At 43.8% G+C, this 25,362-nt stretch overlaps 2 protein-coding genes across 7 annotated transcripts in view; both read right to left on the reverse strand.

The window, feature by feature from the left end:
- The window catches only part of best4 (bestrophin 4), a 43,097-nt gene extending 41,397 nt beyond the window's left edge, over nucleotides 1-1,700 (reverse strand). For all 6 annotated transcript variants that reach the window (XM_061919675.1, XM_061919673.1, XM_061919674.1 and 3 more), the window contains exon 1: nucleotides 1,567-1,700. The gene's annotated coding sequence lies outside the window, so the exon portion shown is untranslated. The remainder of the gene's footprint in view (nucleotides 1-1,566) is intronic.
- A 7,397-nt stretch (nucleotides 1,701-9,097) lies between these two features.
- acss2l (acyl-CoA synthetase short chain family member 2 like) overlaps nucleotides 9,098-25,362 on the reverse strand; it is a 70,903-nt gene continuing 54,638 nt past the window's right edge. The window contains exons 13-20 of the mRNA XM_061919682.1: nucleotides 23,519-23,651; nucleotides 19,950-20,006; nucleotides 18,051-18,131; nucleotides 11,604-11,712; nucleotides 11,467-11,535; nucleotides 9,628-9,804; nucleotides 9,482-9,556; nucleotides 9,098-9,420 (exon numbers count right to left, since the gene is read on the reverse strand). Of these exons, the coding sequence (XP_061775666.1) occupies nucleotides 9,293-9,420; nucleotides 9,482-9,556; nucleotides 9,628-9,804; nucleotides 11,467-11,535; nucleotides 11,604-11,712; nucleotides 18,051-18,131; nucleotides 19,950-20,006; nucleotides 23,519-23,651 (829 nt within the window). The 3' untranslated portion in view covers nucleotides 9,098-9,292. The remainder of the gene's footprint in view (nucleotides 9,421-9,481; nucleotides 9,557-9,627; nucleotides 9,805-11,466; nucleotides 11,536-11,603; nucleotides 11,713-18,050; nucleotides 18,132-19,949; nucleotides 20,007-23,518; nucleotides 23,652-25,362) is intronic.

Consider the following 25,362-nt stretch of genomic DNA (forward strand, 5'->3'; position numbering starts at 1 on the left):
TACCCCGCCTTCCGCCCGATGGTAGCTGAGATAGGCGCCAGTGCCCCCCGCAACCCCAAAAGGGAATAAGCGGTAGAAAATGGGTGGATGGATAGCTTCCAAATAAAAATGTTATTAAAAAGAATAAGAGACGTATTATGTGAAGATCTGTCACTTCATTTCTGTTTTTGCTAATTTTTTTCGTATTTACTTCCCATCAGTGCTTTTATTTTGTTTCCATTTCCTGTTTGTTTTTTTCCCCTCAACTGCTGCCAATCAGCATGTTTCTATTTATGCTCAAAGATGGACTATTGTTTAGAACTGTACATGCAAGACTGCTTCGTTCTCCTCTGTTGCTGATGTTAAAAGCATCTTACCTGCGCCTCGCTCTCCTGGTTCCTGCATCTAGGGGTCGCTACTACTGCTGCCATGCGAGTTTGTGACATATTATACTCTATAAATCTATATACTCTCACTGGCTTCCTGTGCACTTAAGATGTGACTTTAAGGTTTTACTACTTACGTATAAAATACTACACGGTCTAGCTCCATCCTATCTTGCCGATTGTATTGTACCATATGTCCCGGCAAGAAATCTGCGTTCAAAGGACTCCGGCTTATTAGTGATTCCCAAAGCCCAAAAAAAGTCTGCGGGCTATAGAGCGTTTTCCGTTCGGGCTCCAGTACTCTGGAATGCCCTCCCGGTAACAGTTCGAGATGCCACCTCAGTAGAAGCATTTAAGTCTCACCTTAAAACTCATTTGTATACTCTAGCCTTTAAATAGACTCCCTTTTTAGACCAGTTGATCTGCCGTTTCTTTTCTTTTTCTCCTATGTCCCACTCTCCCTTGTGGAGGGGGTCCGGTCCGATCCGGTGGCCATGTACTGCTCGCCTGTGTATCGGCTGGGGACATCTCTGCGCTGCTGATCCGCCTCCGCTTGGGATGGTTTCCTGCTGGCTCCGCTGTGAACGGGACTCTCGCTGCTGTGTTGGATCCGCTTTTGAGTGGACTCTCGCGACTGTGTTGGATCCATTATGGATTGATCTTTCACAGTATCATGTTAGACCCGCTCGACATCCATTGCTTTCCTCCTCTCCAAGGTTCTCATAGTCATCATTGTCACCGACGTCCCACTGGGTGTGAGTTTTCTTTGCCCTTATGTGGGCCTACCGAGGATGTGGTAGTGGTTTGTGTTGTGGTTTGTGCAGCCCTTTGAGACACTAGTGATTTAGGGCTATATAAGTAAACATTGATTGATTGATTGATTGATAAATGTTGGTCTTACTTAAAAATGCACACATTTAGTTGTATTCAGTGTTAGAAAAATATGATATGGCTCTCACGGAAATACATTTTAAAATATTTGGCTTAAATGGCTCTGTCAGCCAAAAAGGTTCCCGACCCCTGCCCTACAGCTAAACATTTGTATACTTTTCCAGGGCTAAACGTGTAGGAAAAGACAAAAATGCGGAGGTGTAGAAAAGCTCCCTTAAATCGCCAGTGATGTACACCACTCTACTCCTGCGGTTGATGCATGTTGGAGATAAAACACTGTACCTTCAGGACTTGAAAGTGAAAGTCATACCTTAGGACCTGGATCTTCTAAAAAAGAAAAAAGAAGTATGTCGAAGGAGAGGTCCTCTTCCTCCTGCATCCTTACAACCATCAGAGCGGAACCTCTCCTCTTCCTTGCTCCACCTCCTCCTCGCACACATCCTGAGGGAGAAGGGGGTGTGTCTCTCCACCCAGATGGGCGGAGTTTCAACCTCCACTCGCTTGAAGTGTTTTATAATGACTTCTACACAAATCAATGTAATGTTTTAAAGCAGGGGGCACCAAGGCGGTGCCCGTAAGGACCAGATGAGTTGCCCGCTGGCCTGTTCTAAAAATAGCTCAAATAGCAGCACTTACCAGTGAGCTGCCTCTATTTTTTAAATTGTATTTATTTACTAGCAAGCTGGTCTCGCTTTGCTCGACATTTTTAATTCTAAGAGAGACAAAACTCAACTAGAATTTGAAAATCCAAGAAAATATTTTAAAGACTTGGTCTTCACTTGTTTAAAGGGGAACATTATCAGCAGACCTATGTAAGCGTCAATATATACCTTGATGGTGCAGAAAAAAGACCATCTACTTTTTTAACCGATTTCCGAACTCTAAATGGGTGAATTTTGGCGAATTAAACGCCTTTCTGTTTATCGGGCTGGAAGCGATGACATCAGAATGTGACGTCACCGAGGTAACACACCCACCATTTTCATTTTCACATTACAAACACCGGGTCTCAGCTCTGTTATTTTCCGTTTTTTTGACTATTTTTTGGAACCTTGGAGACATCATGCCTGGTGGGTGTGTTGTCGGAGGGTGTAACAACACTAACTGGGAGGGATTCAAGTTGCACCACTGGCAAGAAATCTGCCGCCAGACCCCCATTGAATGTACCAAAGTGTCTGCCGGCGATGCTAAGACAGACATGGCACAGAGATGTACGGATAACCTGCAGATGCATTTGCAACCATTAAGTCAACAAAATCACAAAGCTGAGTTTTGTGGATGTTGTTGACTTATGTGCTAATCAGACATATTTGGTCATTGCCAGCGAATCGATGCTAACATGCTATGCTAATCGATGCTAACATACTATTTACGCTAGCTGTATGTACATTTGAAACTAGATACCCACATTTAATGCGAAACAAACACTTACCAATCGACGGATTTAAGTTGCTCCAGTGTCACAAGATGCGAAAGTCCTGATGGTTTGGTCCGCACATTTTACCGGCGATGCTAATAAGGCAGCCATGCTATGGGCCACTTCATTAGGTACACCCACGCTATGGCCGAATAGCGTCAATAGCTTCAATTTCTTCTTCAATTTTGTTTTCGCTATCTGCCTCCATACTCCAACCATCTGTTTCAATACATGCGTAATCTGTTGAATCGCTTAAGTCGCTGAAATCCGAGTTTGAATCCGAGCTAATGTCACTATATCTTGCTGTGGTATTCCCATTGTTTGTTTACATTGGCAGCACTGTGTGACGTCACAGGGAAATGGATAGTGTCTTCGCAGAGAGCGAAAATAAGGCATTTTAAAGCTTTATTTAGGGATAATCCAGGACAGGTAAAATTTTGAAAAAAACTTCAAAAAATACAACAAGCCACTGGGAACTGATTTTTATTGTTTTTAACCCTTTTGAAATTGTGATAATGTTCCCCTTTAAATAAATTCATTAATTTTTTTACTTTGCTTCTCATAACTTTCAGAAAGACAATTTTAGAGAAGAAATACAACCTTAAAAATGATTTGAGGATTTTTAAACACATATACCTTTTTACCTTTTAAATTCCTTCCTCTTCTTTCCTGACAATTTAAATCAATGTTCAAGTATTTTTTTCTTTTATTGTAAAGAATAATAAAAAAATATTAATTTAATTTTTCATTTTAGCTTCTGTTTTTTCGTCGAAGAATATTTGTGAATTATTTCTTCAAACTTATTATGATTAAAATAAAATAAAAATATTCAGGCAAATCTAGAAAATATGTAGAATCCAATTTAAATCTTTCAAAGTCTTTTGAATTTCTGTTAAAATTTTTTGTTCTGGAAAATGTAGAAGAAATAATGATTTGTCTTTGTTAGAAATATAGCTTGGTCCAATTTGTTATATATTCTAACAAAGTGCAGATTGGATTTTAACCTATTTAAAACATGTCATCAAAATTCTAAAATTAATCTTAATCAGGAAAAATGACTAATGATGTTCCATAAATAATTTTTTTAATTTTTTCAAAAAGATTCGTATTAGCTTGTTGTTCCTCTTCTTTTTTTCGGTTCGAATTTTGAATTTTAAAGAGTCGAAATTGAAGATAAACTGTTTCAAAATTTAATTTTCATTTCTTTTGTGTTTTCTCCTCTTTAAAAGCGTTCAATTAAGTGTTTTTTTCATCATTTATTCTCTACAAAAAACTTTCGTAAAAGGAAAAAAATGTACGACGGAATGAAAGACAGAAATACAATTCATTTAAGTGTGTATCAAACTGGTAGCCCTTCGCATGAATCAGTACCCAAGAATAGCTCTTGCTTTCAAAAAGGTTGGTGACCCCTGTCTTAAAGCCAGAGATAGTCCACTAAGTTGTTTTGGGGGCCACTTTTCCAGTAAACTAAGGACTTAGTCTTACTTTGTCTATTCTGTAGAACCAGCGCCCGCATTTCATTTAGGTCTATTTATTTCTCTCAGTTACAGGAGCACGCTGCGGTTTCCGCATAAACAAAAATGTTAGTCAAAGATCATGTATATCAGGGTTCCCTGACCTTTTTTCCACCAGGGATCGTTTTTTTGTATGCATTACTTTCACGGACCAACTTTCTACGTGTGGCAGATAAAAACAGCAGAAAAATTAGCCTTTGGCTACAATCCGAAAGTTAAGATTTAGAAAATGCAGAAGTTTATAAATTGTGAATGAGTGAAAAATGGATAACTCATTTGGAATGGGGACAATGTCCCTAAAAATGGAGAATTCTTGGAAATCCGGGAATTTTTTTTTTTTTACAGTTTTTGAAAGAGAGCACACAATTCTTGAACAGACTGAATAATTTGAAGTTGAAACAGTTTGAGTGGGAGTTGTGGAACTTTGAAAAATTGCCCTAGTCTTCTCAATGGAATTTCATTAAAATTTGGGGGTTTCGGGAAAAGAGGGAATCCATCCATTTATCCATCCATCTTCTTCCACGTATCCGAGGTCGGGTCGCGGGGGCAGCAGCCTAAGCAGGGAAGCCCAGACTTCCCTCTCCCCAGCCACTTCGTCTAGCTCTTCCCGGGGGGGATCCAGAGGCGTTCCCAGGCCAGCCGGGAGACATAGTCTTCCCAACGTGTCCTGGGTCTTCTCCTTGGCCTCCTACTGGTTGGACGAACCCTAAACACCTCCCTAGGGAGGCGTTCGGGTGGCATCCTGACCAGATGCCCGAACCAACTCATCTGGCTCCTCTCCATGTGGAGGAGCAGCGGCTTTACTTTGAGTTCCTCCCGGATGGCAGAGCTTCTCACCCTATCTCTAAGGGAGAGACCCGCCACACGGCGAAGGAAACTCATTTCGGCCGCTTGTACCCGTGATCTTATCCTTTCGGTCATGACCCAAAGCTCATGACCATAGGTGAGGATGGGAACGTAGATCGACCGCTAAATTGAGAGCTTTGCCTTCCGGCTCAGCTCCTTCTTCACCACAACGGATCGATACAACGTCCGCATTACTGAAGACGCCGCACCGATCCGCCTGTCGATCTCACGATCCACTCTTCCCTCACTCGTGAACAAGACTCCTAGGTACTTGAACTCCTCCACTTGGGGCAGGGTCTCCTCCCCAACCCGGAGATGACACTCCACCCTTTTCCGGGCGAGAACCATGGACTCGGACTTGGAGGTGCTGATTCTCATTCCGGTCACTTCACACTCGGCTGCGAACCGATACAGTGAGAGCTGAAGATCCCGGCCAGATGAAGCCATCAGGACCACATCATCTGCAAAAAGCAGAGACTTAATCCTGCGGTCACCAAACCGGATCCCCTCAACGCCTTGACTGCGCCTAGAAATTCTGTCCATAAAAGTTATGAACAGAATGGGTGACAAAGGACAGCCTTGGCGGAGTCCAACCCTCACTGGAAACGTGTCCGACTTACTGCCGGCAATGCGGACCAAGCTCTGACACTGATCATACAGGGAGTGGACCGCCACAATCAGACAGTCCGATACCCCATACTCTCTGAGCACTCCCCACAGGACTTCCCGAGGGACACGGTCTAGTGCCTTCTCCAAGTCCACAAAGCACATGTAGACTGGTTGGGCCAACTCCCATGCACCCTCAAGAACCCTGCCCAGAGTATAGAGCTGGTCCACAGTTCCACGACCAGGACGAAAACCACACTGTTCCTCCTGAATCCGAGGTTGGACTATTCGGCGTAGCCTCCTCTCCAGTACACCTGAATAAGCCTTACCAGGAAGGCTGAGGTACTTTAATTTTCATTCAGGTCCATGTTATAGTCACTAAACACACTGCACATGGTGACAGGGCGCCCCCTTGTGGCTTCTTTCATTTTCTTGCCCCAGACTTATATCATTGGCATGCGATTTTATTGATATCTCTCTATTTATATTTGTTAGTGCTGCTCTGCGTAATACAGAAATTGTACACGTATTATTTAGTCACGCGTCAGAGCATAAAATAACACTGCAAACCCATAATTATTTATTATATTGTCAATAAGTGGTAGAAAATGAGTGATTGGATGTTAAATGAACTCTCTGATTGTCTGACAAGGGCTAATAACATGTCTGCAGAGGAAGAAGAGCAGGTTTGGAGGAGGTCGTCATGGCAACCACTCATCTACCACTGCTGGGGAGTAATAACGCCGAGTTGCTCATGCGGTTGTGTGTACACACACACACACACACACACACACACACACACACACACACACACACACACACACACACACACACACACACACACTAATGCCTCCCGTCATCTGTGCTCAATAGCCAGAGAGTAAGAGACCCCCGCAGTTGAAATGTTGCCAATGATGTTATTCATTGGTCAGCAGCTTGGTTTTTATTTGCCCTCAGTATATTGTAGTAATAAAATACAATGAGATATATTAGATAACACACATTAGGTATGACACTGTGGAGGGGGGGGGGGGGGCGTGGCCTGCGGGCCTGCAGCGAAGCAGGGTGTGCCAGGACCGGCCTCGCAATCAGCGACAGGTGCGTAGATGGCCCACCGGCCTGGTTATCTAATCAACCGTCGCTCTGTTATAAGCAGACGTGGTGGAGTGGGAGCTGGAGCGAGAGCCAGAGTGTGACAGAGACAAACAGACAATTGCTTGGTGGTTTAAGGAACCCACTAGGGGGGAAACCTCCACAATCACTATTAATGTATTATATTGGATTGATTATAGCATCATTTAATGTAAAAACATATTCACATTAAAGTACCACTAATAGTCTCACACACACACACACACACACACACACACACACACACACACACACACACACAAACACTAGGTGTGGTGGAATTACCCTCTGCATTTGACACAGCCCCTTCTTCCGCCCCCTGGGAGGTGAGGGGAGCAGTGAGCAGCAGCAGTGGCCGGGCTCGGGAATCATATTTGGTGATTGATTCCCAATTCCAACCCTTGATGCTGAGTGCCAAGCAGGCACGGGTCCCATTTTTTTAGTCCTTGATATGACTCGGCAGGGGTTTGAACTCACGACCTACAGGTCTCATGGCGGACTCTCTAACCACAAGGCCACTGAGGAAGCCTCAAGGATGTTTTACTCAATGCCCATTGGTTGGTAAATGTTAGCATACCCCTGGTCCCCCAATTCCAACCCTTAATGCTGAGTGCCAAGCAGTCCCCATTTTTATAGTCCTTGGTATGACTCGGCCGGGGTTTGAACTCACGACCGTACCGATCTCATGGCGGACACTCTAACCACAAGGCCACTGCGCAAGCCCTCAAGGATGTTTTACTGTACGCCGCCCCTTGGTGGAAATGGTCCCCCAAATCCAACCCTTAATGCTGAGTGCCAAGCAGGCAGGTAACTTTTTATAGACCTTGGTATGACTCGGCCGGGGTTTGAACTCAGGACCTTACCGATCGCATGGCGGACACTCTAACCACAAAGCCACTGCGCAAGCCCTCACGGATGTTTTACTGTACGCCGTCCTTAGTGGAAATGGTCCCCCAATTCCAACCCTTAATGCTGAGTGCCAAGCAGGCAGGTCACTTTTTATAGACCTTGGTATGACTCGGCAGGGGTTTGAACTCACGACCTACAGATCTCATGGCAGGACACTCTAACCACAAGGCCACTGCGCAAGCCCTCAAGGATGTTTTGGTGGAAATGGTCCCCCAATTCCAACCCTTAATGCTGAGTGCCAAGCAGGCAGGTAACTTTTTATAGACCTTGGTATAACTCAGCCGGGGTTTGAACTCACGACCTACCGATCTCATGGTGGACACTCTAACCAAAAGGCCACTGCGCAAGCCCTCAAGGATGTTTTACTCGATGCCCCTTGGTTGGAAAATGTTTGCATACCCCTGGTCCCCTAATTCCAACCTTTAATGCTGAGTGCCATCTTTATAGTCGTTGGTATGACTCGGCAGGGGTTTGAACTTACAACTTTACCGATCTCATGGCGGACACTCTAACCACAAGGCCACTGCGCAAGCCCTCAAGGATGTTTTACTCTACGCCGTCCTTGGTGGAAATGGTCCCCCAATTCCAACCCGTTACCAAGCAGGGAGGTAACGGGTCCCCATTTTTATAGTCCTTGGTATGACTCGGCAGTGGTTTGAACTCACAACTTTACCGATCTCATGGCGGACACTCTAACCACAAGGCCACAGAGCAAGCCTCAAGGATGTTTTACTCGATGCCCCTTGGTTGGAAAATGTTTGCATACCCCTGGTCCCCCAATTCCAACTCTTAATGCTGAGTGCCAAGCAGTCCCCATTTTTATAGTCCTTGGTATGACTCGGCCGGGGTTTGAACTCACGACCGTACCGATCTCATGGCCGGACACTCTAACCACAAGGCCCACTGCGCAAGCCCTCAAAGATGTTTTACTCTACGCCGTCCTTGGTGGAAATGGTCCCCCAATTCCAACCCTTAATGCTGAGTGCCAAGCAGGCAGGTAACTTTTTATAGACCTTGGTATGACTCAGCCGGGGTTTGAACTCACGACCTACCGATCTCATGGCGGACACTCTAACCACAAGGCCACTGCGCAAGCCTTCAAGGATGTTTTACTCGATGCCCCTTGGTTGGAAAATGTTTGCATACCCCTGGTCCCCCAATTCCAACCCTTAATGCTGAGTGCCAAGCAGGGAGGTAACGGGTCCCATTTTTTTAGTCCTTGGTATGACTCGGCAGGGGTTTGAACTCACGACCTTACCGATCGCATGGCGGACACTCTAACCACAAGGCCACTGCGCAAGCCCTCAAGGATGTTTTACTGTACGCCGCCCTTGGTGGAAAGTGTTTGCTACCCCTGGTCTACAGTTTAAAACCCTTACAGGACATGTGGAGCCGAGCCAACATTTATAGTTCATGGATTCAGAAGCATGCAGTACATTTATGAAAATAGAACATTTGTTTACAAATAGGCGAAAACACACAAAAAGGTGCACATTTACACAACAGCAGAGAGTTTTTTTTGACTGTTTGGCTCCTTAGTCCCAAAGGAAGGATGTGATTGGGGCCGTTGTCATAGAAACAGTGTGTGTGTGTGCGTGTGTGTGTGTGTGTGTTCAGGCTGTGGTTTCACATCTCTGGCTGAACAAGATCTCCACCACCTGGGGGTCAGCCAGCGTGGAAAGGTCTCCCAGGTCCTTGTCGTTGCGGGCCACCTGCCTGAGGATCCGCCTCATGATCTTCCCTTCAGGATGAGGAAGATGAAAGGTGATCATGTTGAATGACGCCATGAACCATGTGACTACCTGAGCGTGTTTTGGGTAGCGCGGGGGCGTTTTGGATGAAGTCCGGTGTGGCGATTGGTCCAATTTTGTCCCTCACTGGCAAAAGAGCAGAGAAGGCATCACAGTTTTGTGCCCACAGGAAGACTTAAGTGTCCATGTTGTGTCACCTGCCGTCTTGAGGGCGGCCACCAGCGAGGGGTTGAATTCGCCGCCGTCTTTGAGGGTGACAAAGCAGTAAAGACACTCGCCCTTCACCGCGTGCGGTCGACTGACCACGGCGGCCTCGGCCACAGCCGAGTGCTCGGTCAGCGCCGCCTCCACCTCGGCGCTGCTCATCAGGTGACCTGCGAGCATTGAATTAAATGCAGCTGCTCCCACTCCTCTTTGGATTGTGTTTGTCGATTGTGTTCCATATGAGTTGGGAAATTGTGTTGGATGTAAATATAAACAGAATACAATGATTTGCAAATCCTTTTCAACCCATATTCAGTTGAATATGCTACAAAGACTACATATTTGATGTTCAAACTCATAAACTTTATCTGTTTTTTGCAAATAATAATAAACATAGATTTTCATGGCTGCAACACGTGCCAAAGTAGTTGGGAAAGGGCATGTTCACCACTGTGTTACATCACCTTTTCTTTTAACAACACTCAATAAACGTTTGGGAACTGAGGAAACTAATTGTTGAAGCTTTGAAAGTGGAATTCTTTCCCATTCTTGTTTTATGTAGAGCTTCCGTCCTTCAACAGTCCGGGGTCTCCGCTGTCGTATTTTACGCTTTATATTGCGCCACACATTTTCGACGGGAGACAGGTCTGAAAGTACCCGCACTCTTTTTTTACGAAGCCATGCTGTTGTAACACGTGCTGAATGTGGCTTGGCATTGTCTTGCTGAAATAAGCAGGGGCGTCCATGAAAAAGATGGCGCTTAAATGGCAGTATATGTGGTTCCAAAACCTGTATGGACCTTTCAGCATTAATGGTGCCTTCACAGATGTGTAAGTTACGCATGCCTTGGGCACTAATGCACCCCCATACCATCACACATGCTGGCTTTTCAACTTTGCGTCGATAACAGTCTGGATGGTTCACTTCCCCTTTGGTCCGGGTAGCACGATGTCGAATATATCCCAAAAAAAACTATTTGAAATGTGGACTCGTCAGACCACAGAACACTTTTCCACTTTGCATCAGTTCATCTTATATGATCTCAGGCCCAGAGAAGCCAGTGGCGTTTCTGGATGTTGTTGATAAATGGCTTTCGCTTTGCATAGTAGAGCTTTAACTTGCACTTACAGATGTAGCGACCAACTGTATTTAGTGACAGTGGTTTTCTGAAGTGTTCCTGAGCCCAGGTGGTGATATCCTTTAGAGATTGATGTCGGTTTTTGATACAGTGCCGTCTGAGGGATCGAAGGTCACGGTCATTCAATGTTGGTTTCCGGCCATGCCGCTTACGTGGAGTGATTTCTCCAGATTCTCTGAACCTTTTGATGATATTATGGAGCGTAGATGTTGAAATCCCTAAATTTCTTCCAATTGCACTTTGAGAAAGGTTGTTCTTAAACTGTTTGACTATTTGCTCACACAGTTGTGGACAAAGGATGGGGCGAGGTACACCCCTTTCTTGTGAAAGACTGAGCTTTTTTGGGGAAGCTGTTTTTATACCCAATCATGGCACCCACCTGTTCCCAATTAGCCTGCACACCTGTGGGATGTTCCAAATAAGTGTTTGATGAGCATTCCAGTATTCATTGCCACCTTTCCCAACTTCTTTGTCACGTGTTGCTGCCATCAAATTCTAAAGTTAAAGTTTATCAGTTTAAACATCAAATATGTTGTCTTTGTAGCATATTCAACTGAATATGGGTTGAAAAGGATTTGCAAATCATTGTATTCTGTTTATATTTACATCAAACACAATTTCCCAACTCATATGGAAACGGGGTTTGTAAAATGAGTTTGACTTCCCTGGTGTAGAAAGTAGAAAAAAAGCGCACCTGATACGTTCATCATGTCATCAATCCTTCCTGTGATCCAGTAATATCCATCCTTATCTCGTCTGCAGCCTGAGAACACAAAGAATAGTTTTAGAACTGCAGTTAGTCTTTTCCATAACTCTGTGAGCTCTGCCTACCATCACCAGTCACATAGAACCCTGGGAATTTCTTAAAGTACGTGTTCTCGAAGCGCTCGTGGTTCCGGTACAATGTGCGCATTATTCCAGGCCAGGGCCTCCTAAAAACCTGTAACGTAGGTGCACATTTTTTTTACTGAATTGATATGAAGTACAACCACTATTGGCTAATGCTAAAGCAGCGACTCGAAAGACACACTTGGAAATTTCTGGAAATAAGTTTTATATACTTTACAGCAGGGGTGCCCATTACGTCGATGGCGAGCTACCAGTCGACCGCGGGGGGTGTGTCAGTCCATCTCCAGCCAGGCTTTTAAAAAAAATAGACCTAAAAATGAGTGATCATCAATCTTCACCAAGACGTCACTTAAATGACATTCACGGTACCGGAGGGTCTTGTGAGATGACGCTGGCTGCTGCAAGATCATTATTATGAAAATATGACCGAGAGGAAGGCGAGAAACACTTATTATTTCAACAGACTCTCGCGCCGTACCTTCCGTCAAAACTCTAAAGGCCGACTGCACATTTCCTATCTTCACAATAAAAGCCCTGCTTCATGCTGCCTGCGCTAACTAAATACAGAGTCTCGGAAAACTGGCGTGCACAAGCGATCCCTCAGAAAGCTGGCGTGCACATCACTTGTGCACACCAGCTTTCCGAGACTCTTATTTTGTTAGCGCAGGCAGCATGAAGCAGGGCTTTTATTGTGAAGATAGGAAATGTGCAGTCGGCCTTTAGAGTTTTGACGGAAGGGACGGCGCGAAAGTCTGTTGAAATAAAAAGTGTTTCTCGCCTTCCTCTCTGTCATTTTTTCATAATAATGAACTGGCAGCAGCCAGCGTCATCTCACAAGACCCTCGGGTGCCGTGAATGTCAATCAAGCAAGCTACGGAATTTGCCGCCAATGTTTTTCTTGTAAAGTGTATGGAAGCTGGATGAATTAGATGCCAAAAACCAACCACTTTCATGTGGTATTGTACAGAAAGGACAACTTTTTTTTGTCCTCCATTTGAAAATGTGGGCGTTATCATCATTACTGTCTGATTCCAATCAATGCAAGTCATCAGAATCAGGTAATACACCAACTTATATTCTTGTCTTTGTGAAATAAAGACATCTATATGTGTTACACATGCTTGTATTATCATTAAACACATTTAACTTGTTTACAAAAATGTCTCTTTCATAAATAAATAAATATAAATGATATATATAAATGAGGTAGATCCCCTCGAGTTGGTCAATTGAAAAGTAGCTCGCCTGCAGAAAAAGTGTGGGCACCCCTGCTGTACAGCAGTGTTTTTCAACCACTGTGCCGCGATGCGAGATATAGTCTGGTTGTCACACATACGGATCATGTTTTGTTTTGTCACGTAATGTTTTTGATTTAGAACATTCAGTCACGTTTTGCACTTCCTGGTTTTGTTTGCTACCATGCCGACTCATTAGTTTTCACCTGTCACATCCCTGTTCTCAGCCTCACACCTGTTTTCACTAATGATCAGAACTTTTTAAGTCACTCTTTTAATTGTCTTCGTCCTGGGATCCTCACACTCGCACGCACCCTACCCATGCTGTTCAAACCATTTTTGTATCCATGCCATTGTGCTAGTTTTGTTTTGTTTGTACATAGTCATGCCATTGTGCTGTTTTGTTTTAAGTATAGTAGAGATTTTGATCCGCCGCAGAGCGAGTCCTTGGTTTGCCTTTTTGTAGTTTGTTTGTTTATTTAATAAATATCATGCCTGACTGGTCCCACATCATCCTTGCATCGAGGAAGCACAAACAATCCATGTCAAAGCTTGACACTGGTGTGCCGTGGGAGATTATCTAATTTCACCTATTTGGGTTAAAAATATTTTTAGCAAACCTGTAATTATAGTCTGCAAATGATGTTGTTGTTGAGTGTCGGTGCTGTCTAGAGCTCGCCAAAGTAACCGTGTAATACTCTTCCATATCAGCAGGTAGCTAGTGCTTTGTAGATGTTGGAAACAGCGGGAGGCAGAGTGCAGGTAAAAAGGTATCTGATGCTTAAACTCAAAATAAACAAAAGGTATGTGCTGTTAAGAAAAGGCATTGAAGCTTAGGGAAGGCGATGCAGAACCAAACTACAACTGAACTGGCTATAAAGTAAATAAAACAGAATGCTGGACGACAGCAAAGACTTACTGTGTGGAGCAAATACAATGTACATCCCAACATGACATGACAATCAACAATGTCCCACAAAGAAGTATGTATAAAAACAACTGAAATATTCTTCATTGCTAAGACAAAGTAGATAAATAAATAAATAAATGATAAATGGGTTGTACTTGTATAGCGCTTTTCTACCTTCAAGGTACTCAAAGCGCTTTGACACTACTTCCACATTTACATTCACACACACATTCACACACTGATGGAGGGAGCTGCCATGCAAGGCGCCAACCAGCACCCATCAGGAGCAAGGGTGAAGTGTCTTGCTCAGGACACAACGGACGTGACGAGGTTGGTACTAGGTGGGAATTGAACCAGGGACGCTCGGGTTGCGCACGGCCACTCTCCCCACTGCGCCACGCCGTCCCTGTACAGCAGTGATGCGGGAAATATCGCTGAAAGGAAGACATGAAACTTTTACAGGAAAATACAAAAAAAAAAGGAGAAAAAGACACAAAAATAGGAGCGCAAGACAAGAACTCAAACACTCCACAGAGAAAAAACAGCAAACTCCAAATGAGTCAGTGAAGTTAATTATATTTATATAGCGCTTTTCTCTAGTGAAACACAATATCTAAGTTCCATTTAAAGCAGTGTGGGTGGCACTGGGAGCAGGTGGGTAAAGTGTCTTGCCCAAGGACACAACGGCAGTGACTCGGATGGCAGAAGCGGGAATCGAACCTGCAACCCTCAAGTTGCTGGCATGGCCGCTCTACCAACCGAGCCATGCCGCCCCCCCCCCCCCAAAAAAAGTGAATACACTGTACAATATTTTTTTCTTCTTTCAAGTAAAAGAAAATAATGCAATAATTTACACATTTAAAATTTTAAAGTGAATCTCATCCATCATAAAACAATACATACTTATAACATTTGTTTTGCTCCTGTCAGCACCTGCCAGATGTGACAGGTGCTGACAGTACACCTGTTTTGCTGCCAATGCTTTACAGAGAGTCAATGGGAAAATGATCGTTATTAATACGGGTTGATTGCGGTAAATTTACTGTTGGCCTTGGCTTGCCATCAAAGTAGGACTATGCGATATATAATGTATTATATATAACCATTTTGATGGTGGTTTGTGCGGTCAAACTAGACATTTTAGCAGGATAATGCCAACAATCTGTCTGCACGGCGATGAAAATATTGCTGCGTAATTTTACAAACACATTTGGCTGATCGACATCAGTGAAATGTGGCATAATTACGACTTCCTTACATAAATAATTACTTGCAAAAAACGTAAACAAGAGAACCCTGCAGCGTAGGACTCGTCGATTGGCATTTGGAGTAGAATTCGGATTTGGCTGCGTATCTGGCAACCACAATCATGGAGGGGACTACAGAATTTTTGTTGACCGTGATTGCAGTACCATTTCTGGCCACATTACTACGTATGGCACCTTTACAAAGGCCTACTGAAATGAGATGTTCTTATTTAAACGGGGATAGCAGCTCCATTCTATGTGTCATACTTCATCATTTTGTGATATTTTTGCTGAAAGGATTTAGTAGAGAACATCCACGATAAAGTTCGCAACTTTTGGTCGCTAATAAAAAAGCCTTGCCTGTACTGGAAGTAGCAGACGATGTGCGCGTGACGTCACGGGTTGTGGGGCTCCTCACCTCCTCACATTGTTAACAATCATGGCCACCAGTAGCGAGAGCGATTCGGACCGAGAAAGCGACGATTTCCCCGTTAATTTGAGCGAGGATGAAAGATTTCTGGATGAGGAAAGTTAGAGTGAAGGACTAGAAAAAGAAAAAAAAAGACGAGAGCAGTGGGAGCGATTCAGATGTTATTAGACACATTTACAAGATAATTCTGGAAAATCCCTTATCTGCTTATTGTGTTACCAGTGTTTTAGTGAGATTATATGGTCGTACCTGAAAGTCCGAGGGGTGTGGTGACCGCCAGTGTCTCTGAGGAAAGCCACGTTTCTCGACAAGGCAAGGCAGCCGGGCTGAGATTATTTTTTTTCCCCTTTCCTCCACGGTGTAAGTATCCGACGGTGGGGGGAGGCAAGAGAGTCCGCAGCTGCAGGAGGCACGACGCAAGCTCTCCGCTCATAACTACATTAAGAGCCGACTTAACACCAACATTTTCTTACCGAAACCTGCCGGTTGACATGTGGTAGGGAACCGTGTTCGCTTGACCGCCCTGTTCCGTAGTAAAGCTTCACCGTCAGCTTTCGGGAATGGAAACAAGGAAACACCGGCTGCAATACTGCAATACACCGCTTCCCACCTACATCTTTCTTCTTTGACGTCTCCATTATTAATTGAACAAATTGCAAAAAGATTTAGCAACACAGATGTCCAGAATACTGTGTAATTATGCGATTAAAGCAGACGACTTATAGTTTGGATCGGTGCTGGATCAAAATGTCCGCTACAATCCGTGACGTCATACGCATCATCATACTGCGACGTTTTCAACAGGATACTTCGCGCGAAATTTAAAATTGCAATTTAGTAAACTAAAGCGGCCGTATTGGCATGTGTTGCAATGTTAATATTTCATCATTGATATATAAACTATCAGACTGTGTGGTCGCTAGTAGTGGCTTTCAGTAGGCCTTTAAATATGTGTTTCTCGCACTGACTTATGATTTCAAAGCACATTAGCCATATTTTTGTACAACATATTCAACAAATGCATAGGCAATAGTGCAATGATCGCATGAGGGTATCATACATTATACATATTTACCATTTAAAGTGTCTCTCTGAGGGCAGCCCTCAATGAAAACAAGCTTGAAAACCCTGCTGTACAGAGTATTTTATAGACGTAACAAATGTATTAATATAATATTTTTGTGTGCTATATGTCATGACTTGGACTATGGTGTGGTTTCTTTTCCCGTGGTGCAAAGCGATTGGAACAGACATGGCGTGAAGGTAAGGACATCTTTTAATAAATACTCAAAAAAGGACCAAACGAAAGGCGCTCATAAAGGAGGTACAAAAACGTGGCATGAAACAAAACTATTAGTACGACATAAACTATGGATATAAAAAAAACCTTGAAACTATGGCATGAATAACAAAACTTACGGGGAACGGGAAAAGAGCGTGGATCCTCAGCATGGAGCAAGGGTGTGTAGAGGATGTGATGTCGCCAGGCTGACTGCCTGGCAACTACAGGCTTAAATGCTGTGGTGATTAACAGGTGCATTAATCCAAATGAACCAAGTGCGTGACGTGACAGGTGAAAACTAATTGGTTGTCATGGTGACAAAACAAACAAGAGTGCGCAAAAATAGGAACTAACGGAGTCAAAAACAAAACAGAACATAACTAAACAGACATGTCACCAAATCTTACAGCAGGGGTCGGGAACATTTTTGACTGAGGGAGCCAAAAATTTCAAAATGTATTTCCGTGAGAGCCATATCATATTTTTTAACACTGAATACAACTAAATGCGTGCATTTTTAAGTAAGACCAACATTTTTAGAGTATAATAAGTCTCTTATTCTTTTTAATAACACTGTTATTCTGAAGCTAACCAATAATAAATAAAATGTCATGTCTGTTGATCATGTTTTTGTTCGGCCATGTGCTGTTTGTCCTTTGGACTCTTTAAGTTCCTGTTTTTTTCCACTCCCTTGTCTGGTTTCCTTGGTTACTCATCTTGTCCACCTGTCTCTGGTGGACAAAACGCCCGCTCATCTGCTTCCCGAGCACTAATCAGAGGCAGCATTTAAGCTCGTCTTTGCCAGTCAGTCGCCCTGTGCTGACTTGTTTCATGCCTTGCCATAGTTCCGTGCTTCATGCCATGCCAAGTAAGTTTTGTTTGATATATCTACTTAGTCTGTTTATGCATTAGCTTTGTTCTTTAGCCCAAGTTGTGCCTCCACTGTGAGCGATTTTTGTTTGTATATTTTTTTGGTTAAAATGAAATCATGTTTTTACCTAAATGCCATGTCCCGAGTAGTCCATCTGCCTTCCTGGGGGAACGACCCTGCAGCAACTTGCGACCCCCCCCCCATCGTGACATAAAATACTTCTTACCATTAATGCGACTTCTTGAACAGGTGCGGTAGAAAACGGATGGATGGGTATAAATGCATGAGAATGTTTTATATTTTGCACAATATTTTTTACACTGTGATTACCAGCGAAATTATTCATAATTATGGTGTTAAGCAATGTCAGCTAAGATTTATCCGAGAGCCAGATGCAGTCATCAAAAGAGCCACATCTGGCTCTAGAGCCCTAGGTTCCCTAGCCCTGACTTACAAGGTAGCCCTCGGCCTCACCCTCCAGTTCCTCGCCGTGCTCGTTGAGGATGCTGGGCTCGACGCCAAAGAAGGGAAACGTCTGGAAAACCAAACATACTTAGATTAAATTAATTGATTGAAGATTTTATTAGTAGATTGCACAGTACAGTACATATTCCGTACAATTGACCACTAAATGGTAACACCCCAATAAGTTTTTCAACATGTTTAAGTCGGGGTCCACGTTAATCAATTCATGGTACAAATATATACTATCAGCATAATATAGTCATCACACAAGTTAATCATCAAGAGTGTATACATTGAATTATTTACAATCCGGGGGGTGGGATGAGGAGGGGTTGGGTTGATATCAGCCATTCAGTAAATAGTCATGAAAATAAAGAAAAGGCATTGAATGAGGACATCGGGGGCGGTACCTCTGGATTGGCAGACCGGGGTGGTGGTCCCTCTCTTTAAGAAGGGGGACCGGAGGGTGTGTTCCAACCATCGTGGGATCACACTACTCAGCCTTCCCGGTAAGGTTTATTCAGGTGTACTGGAGAGGAGGCTACGCCGGATAGTCCAACCTCGGATTCAGGAGGAACAGTGTGGTTTTCGTCCTGGTGGTGGAACTGTGGACCAGCTCTATACTCTGGGCAGGGTTCTTGAGGGTACATGGGAGTTTGCCCAACCAGTCTACATGTGCTTTGTGGACTTGGAGAAGGCATTGGACCGTGTCCCTCGGGAAGTCCTGTGGGGAGTGCTCAGAGAGTATGGGGTATCGGACTGTCTTATTGTGGCGGTCCGCTCCCTGTATGATCAGTGCCAGAGCTTGGTCCGCATTGCTGGCAGTAAGTCGGACACGTTTCCAGTGAGGGTTGGACTCCGCCAAGGCTGTCCTTTGTCACCCATTCTGTTCATAACTTTTATGGACAGAATTTCTAGGAGCAGTCAAGGCGTTGAGGGGTTCTGGTTTGGTGGCCACGGGATTAGGTCTCTGCTTTTTGCAGATGATGTGGTCCTGATGGTTTCATCTGCCCAGGATCTTCAGCCCTCACTGGATCGGTTTGCAGCCGAGTGTGAAGCGACCGGAATGAGAATCAGCACCTCCAAGTCCGAGTCCATGGTTCTCGCCCGGAAAAGGGTGGAGTGCCATCTCCGGGTTGGGGAGGAAACCCTGCCCCAAGTGGAGGAGTTCAAGTACCTAGGAGTCTTGTTCACGAGTGAGGGAAGAGTGGATGGTGAGATCGACAGGCGGATCGGTGCGGCGTCTTCAGTAATGCGGACGTTGTACCGATCCGTTGTGGTGAAGAAGGAGCTGAGCCGGAAGGCAAAGCTCTCAATTTACCGATCGATCTACGTTCCCATCCTCACCTATGGTCATGAGCTTTGGGTCATGACCGAAAGGATAAGATCACGGGTACAAGCGGTCTCTCCCTTAGAGATAGGGTGAGAAGCTCTGCCATCCGGGAGGAACTCAAAGTAAAGCCGCTGCTCCTCCACATGGAGAGGAGCCAGATGAGGTGGTTCGGGCATCTGGTCAGGATGCCACCCGAACGCCTCCCTAGGGAGGTGTTTAGGGCACCTCCAGCTGGTAGGAGGCCACGGGGAAGACCCAGGACACGTTGGGAAGACTATGTCTCCCGGCTGGCCTGGGAACGCCTCGGGATCCCCGGGAAGAGCTAGACGAAGTGGCTGGAGAGAGGGAAGTCTGGGTTTCCCTGCTTAGGCTGCTGCCCCCGCGACCCGACCTCGGATAAGCGGAAGATGATGGATGGATGGCATTGAATGAGGAGATGGTGTGTCTAAACTTTTGGCCTGAGCTGTATGTGTTCTTGTGTTACATAGGGATCGTGAATGATAAGCAAATTTCTCCACAAAAAGTGCAGTTTTAGGAATTGAAGAGGTCACTTACAGCCGAGCCGGGTTTCAGGGGCGTGGCGGCAGGTAAAGGGGTCAGAACGTGACCTCCCTGTGGAGACAAACAGTAACCCAACATGAATGTCATTGAGTTCATATAATATGAGAATTTTTTGCAGATTAGTGATAGTCAAAATAAAAATTAAATTCCAATCAAAGAGGTATTTCAAAGCACTTAACACATGGAGCAGGTTTAGAACCACACTCTTTATATTAGTGGTTCTTAACCTGGGTTCCATCGAACCCTAGGGGTTCGGTGAGTCAACCTCAGGGGTTCGACCGAGCCTTCACCGCGGAGGTCAAGACACACCCGACTAATGGTGTACAAACCCTGTTTCCATATGAGTTGGGAAATTGTGTTAGATGTAAATATAAACAGAATACAATGATTTGCAAATCCTTTTCAAGCCATATTCAGTTGAATATGCTACAAAGACAACATATTTGATGTTCAAACTCATAAACATTTTTTATTTTGCAAATAATCATTAACTTTAGAATTTGATGCCAGTGACACGTGACAAAGAAGTTGGGAAAGGTGGCAATAAATACTGATAAAGTTGAGGAATGCTCATCGAACACTTATTTGGAACATCCCACAGGTGTGCCGGCTAATTGGGAACAGGTGGGTGCCATGATTGGGTATAAAAACAGCTTCCGCAAAAAATGCTCAGTCTTTCACAAGAAAGGATGGGGCGAGGTACACCCCTTTGTCCACAACTGTGTGAGCAAATCGTCAAACAGTTTAAGAACAACCTTTCTCAAAGTGCAATTGCAAGAAATTTAGGGATTCCAATATCAACGCTCCATAATATCATCAAAAGGTTCAGAGAATCTGGAGAAATCACTCCACGTAAGCAGCATGGCCGGAAACCAACATTGAATGACCGTGACCTTCGATCCTTCAGACGGCACTGTATTAAAAACCGACATCAATCTCGAAAGGATATCACCACATGGGCTCAGGAACACTTCAGAAAACCACTGTCACTAAATACAGTTCGTCGCTACATCTGTAAGTACAGGTTAAAACTCTACTATGCAAAGCAGAACCCATTTATCAACAACATCCAGAAACGCAGCTGGCTTCGCTGGGCCCGAGATCATCTAAGATGGACTGATGCAAAGTGGAAAAGTGTTCTGTGGTCTGATGAGTCCACATTTCAGATTATATTTGGAAACAGAGGACGTGGTGTCCTCCAGAACAAAGAGGAAAATAACCATCCGGATTGTTATAGGCGCAAAGTTCGAAAGCCAGCATCTGTGATAGTATGGGGGTGCATTAGTGCCCAAGGCATGGGTAACTTACACATCTGTGAAGGCACCATTAATGCTGAATGGTCCATACAGGTTTTGGAACAACATATGTTGTCATCCAAGCAACGTTATCATGGACGCCCCTGCTTATTTCAGCAAGACAATGCCAAGCCACGTGTTACAACGGTGTGGTTTCGTAGTAAAAGAGTGCAAGTACATTCCTGGCCCGCCTGCAGTCCAGACCTGTCTCCCATGGAAAATGTGTGGTGCATTATGAAGCGTAAAATACGACAGCGGAGAAGGACTGAAGCTCTACATAAAACAAGAATGGGAAAGAATTCCACTTTCAAAGCTTCAACAATTAGTTTCCTCAGTTCCCAAACGTTTATTGAGTGTTGTTAAAAGAAAAGGTGATGTAACACAGTGGTGAACATGCCCTTTCCCAACTACTTTGGCACCTGTTGCAGCCATGAAATTCTAAGTTAATTATTATTTGCAACAAAAAATGAAGTTAATGAGTTTGAACATCAAATATGTTGACTTTGTAGCATATTCAACTGAATATGGCTTGAAAAGGATTTACAAATCATTTAATTCTGTTTATATTTACATCTAACACAACTTCCCAACTCTTATGGAAACAGGGTTTGTAAATAAAATTATTTCCCTATCTGGTTTATGGATACGACAACAACAGAAGTCAGACCGATTAGCATGTGTGTAAATTGTTGTGAGTTCATGCACTGTGTTGGTTTTGTTCTTTGAACAAAGAGATGTTGATGCACGGCTCATTTTGTGCACCAGTAAAAAAACATTACTTTGTCTTGAATTTGAAAAAAAATAAATTTTATTTTTCGCCAAAGAAGGGTTCGGTGTCTCCAACAAAGTTATAAACCACGGCTTTATACAATAAAGAAAAGCAAGCAACTTGAGACAAAAGTGCTCCCTCTAGTGGCTAACACCAGTGTGACTTAATTATACCCTCAGTGGTTCTCAAATGGGGGTACGTGTACCCCTGGGGGTACTTGAAGGTATGCCAAGGGGTACGTGAGATTATTTTTTAAAATATTCTAAAAATAGCAACAATTCAAAAATCATTTACAAATATATTTATTGAATAATACTTCAACAAAATATGAATGTAAGTTCATAAAGTGTGAAAAGAAATACAACAATGCAATATTCAGTGTTGACAGCTGGATTTTTTTGTGGACATGTTCCATAAATATTGATGTTAAATATTTCTTGTTTTGTGAAGAAATGTTTAAGTTGATGAATCCAGATGGATCTCTATTACAATCCCCAAAGAGGGCACTTTAAGTTGATGATTACTTCTATGTGTAGAAATCTTTATTTATAATTGAATCACTTTTTCAACAACTTTTTAGTTATTTTATCTTTTTTTCCAAATAGTTGAAGAAAGACCACTACAAATGAGCAATATTTTGCACTGTTTTACAATGTATTAAATCAGAAACTGATGACATAGTGCTGTATTTTACTTCTTTATCTCTATTTTTCTACCAAAAATGCTTTGCTCTGATTAGGGGGTACTTGAATTAAAAAAAAAGGTTCACAGGGGGTACAGTTTGTCTATGTTTTAGTTTTTTCCTCTGTATTTGTCTGTTTCCTGTGTTAAGTATTTCCTGTCTTTTAGTTCCTGTCAAGTGCTCTTAATTTGTCAGCTTCCTGTCTTGTTCCCTGAGGGCTGTGTTCCTCCTCAGTGTGTTTAGTATTTCCTGTCCTTAGTTCCTGTCTGGTGCTCTTATTTTGTCAGCTTCCTTTGTTCCCCTTCAGCTGCGGCCGATTGGCATCTGGCCACACCTGTTGCCAATCAGCCGGCTCCTATTTGTACCTCCTTTGTCTTGTGTCAGTTGCTGGATCATTGTATTGTCATTTGTGTTGTCGTTGCCTCATGTCACTCTTGTGTCTTTGCTACCTGTCATGTCTTGCATCATTTCAGCTATTACCTGTCGTGCTACATCTTGTCCTGGTCGTCGTAGCGGTAAGCTTATTTTGTTAGCCATAGCTAGTTCCAGTTTTTCTGTTTGTTATCCTCTAACTTCCATGCTAAAGTTCCTTTTTGTTTCTTGTTAGCTCCTATGCTAAAGGCCTTTTGTTTTTTATCCGCCCACGTGGGCGCCTTAGTTTTGAACCCTTTGTTTGGTTTTGTCTTAGTATTTATATAAAAATCATGTTTGCTCGATCCATGCCTGCCTCCATCTCTGCATCTTGGGGTTCGTCCAAAAAAAACTGAAAAAAGGTTGAGAACCACTGACTTAAGTGATCGTCAACCTGTCTTTTTACCGTCTCTGTCTGCCAGAACGTGTCCACCACGGGACACCTTCCCTGACCGACCTCTTCGTGGAACCAGTGCCACGCCTCTGAGTTGATGGGCTCACCAACGGTACCCACAATCTTCAGGCTGGAGAGGTCAAACCTGGTGCAGAAGGTAGGTGATTGATTGATTGATTGATTGATTGATTGATTGATTGATTGATTGAAACTTTTATTAGTAGATTGGGTGTTAGTCTAGGGTTTTAGTTGCCTGGAGGTGTTCTTTTAGTGCAGTTTTGAAGGAAGGTAGAGATTAACTTTCTTTTATACCTGTTGGGAGTGCATTCCACATTGATGTGGCATAGAAGGAGAATGAGTTAAGACCTTTGTTGGATCGGAATCTGGGTTTAACGTGGTTTGTGGAGCTCCCCCTGGTGTTGTGGTTATGGCGGTCATTTACGTTAAGGAAGTAGTTTGACATGTACTTCGGTATCAAGGAGGTGTAGCGAATTTTATAGACCAGGCTCAGTGCAAGTTGTTTTAGTCTGTCCTCCACCCTGAGCCAGACCACTTTGGAGAAGTGGGTTGGAGTGAGGTGTGATCTGGGGTGGAGGTCTAAAAGTAACCTGACTAGCTTGTTCTGGGATGTTTGGAGTCTAGATTTGAGGGTTTTGGAGGTGCTGGGGTACCAGGAGGTGCAAGCGTAATCGAAAAAGGGTTGAATGAGAGTTCCCGCTAGAATCTTCAAGGTGCTTTTGTTGACCAGAGAGGAGATTCTGTAGAGAAATCTCGTTCGTTGGTTGACCTTTTTGATTACCTTGGTTGCCATTTTATCACAGGAAAGATTAGCCTCTAGAATGGAACCTAGGTAGGTGATCTCTTCTTTCCTGGTGATAACAATGTCACTTTAATAGTGAAGTCACTGACTTTCCTTTGTCCTCCAGTCGAGGGCTGGATTATTTTCTTGTCGATGTTGCTCCTGTCGTGTCGTGCCGTGTCTTGTATTTGCAGCGTAGCGGTAAGCTATACCCGTTGGATGTTTGTAGCTTACTGTTTTTGGTTCCCTGCTTCCAGTTTGTTTTGTACTACACGTTACGACTTCTGTTTTCCTGCTCGCTACCCGTTAGCTACCACGCTGGACCCTTTTCATTTTTGCTAGCTCCCTTAGTTTGTTATCCGCCCACGTGCGCGTTTTTTGTTGTACTCCTTTGGTTTGTTCTTGATGTAGTATTTTTATTAAATCATGTTTTCTCACTTCATGCCTGCCTCCATCTGCATCTTGGGGTTCGTCAACAACTAACTTTGACAATAAAATCTTATCTTGCCGCCCAGCCTCACCCAGAACCTGCATCCAGTGGCCCCCAGGTACATTGAGTTTGAGACCCCTGTTCTACAGAGTTCGGCACTGAGGATTTTTTTTTCCGCCTGTGATTTGTCCTTGCCGGATACCAGCAGAGCCGAGTCATCCGCAAACAGGAACAGTCGCATGCTGATGACATGTCGTTTACGTATATTAGTAAGATTGTATCAGTCAGGTTCGCCCCTGACAGTTTGGTTTTGTTTTAGTTTTTCCTCTGTGTATGTCTTTGTTTCCTGTCAGCGCTGTTTCCCCTCAACTGCGGCTGATTGGCACCTGGCCACACCTGGTGTCAATCAGCCCGCTCCTATTTGAACCTGTTTTGTCCTCCAGTCAAGGGCTGGATTATTTTCTTGTCGATGTTTTTTCTTCCCTGCTTCCAGTTTGTTTTGTACTACACGTTACGACTTCTGTTTTCCTGCTCGCTATCCGCTAGCTTCCACACTAGACCCTTTTTGTTTTTGCTAGCTGCCATGTTAAGCTCCTTTTATTTGCTAGTTCCCTTAATTTGTCATGC

The sequence above is a fragment of the Nerophis ophidion genome, linkage group LG14 (genome assembly GCF_033978795.1).
Source record: "Nerophis ophidion isolate RoL-2023_Sa linkage group LG14, RoL_Noph_v1.0, whole genome shotgun sequence".
Taxonomy (NCBI): Eukaryota; Metazoa; Chordata; class Actinopteri; order Syngnathiformes; family Syngnathidae; genus Nerophis; species Nerophis ophidion.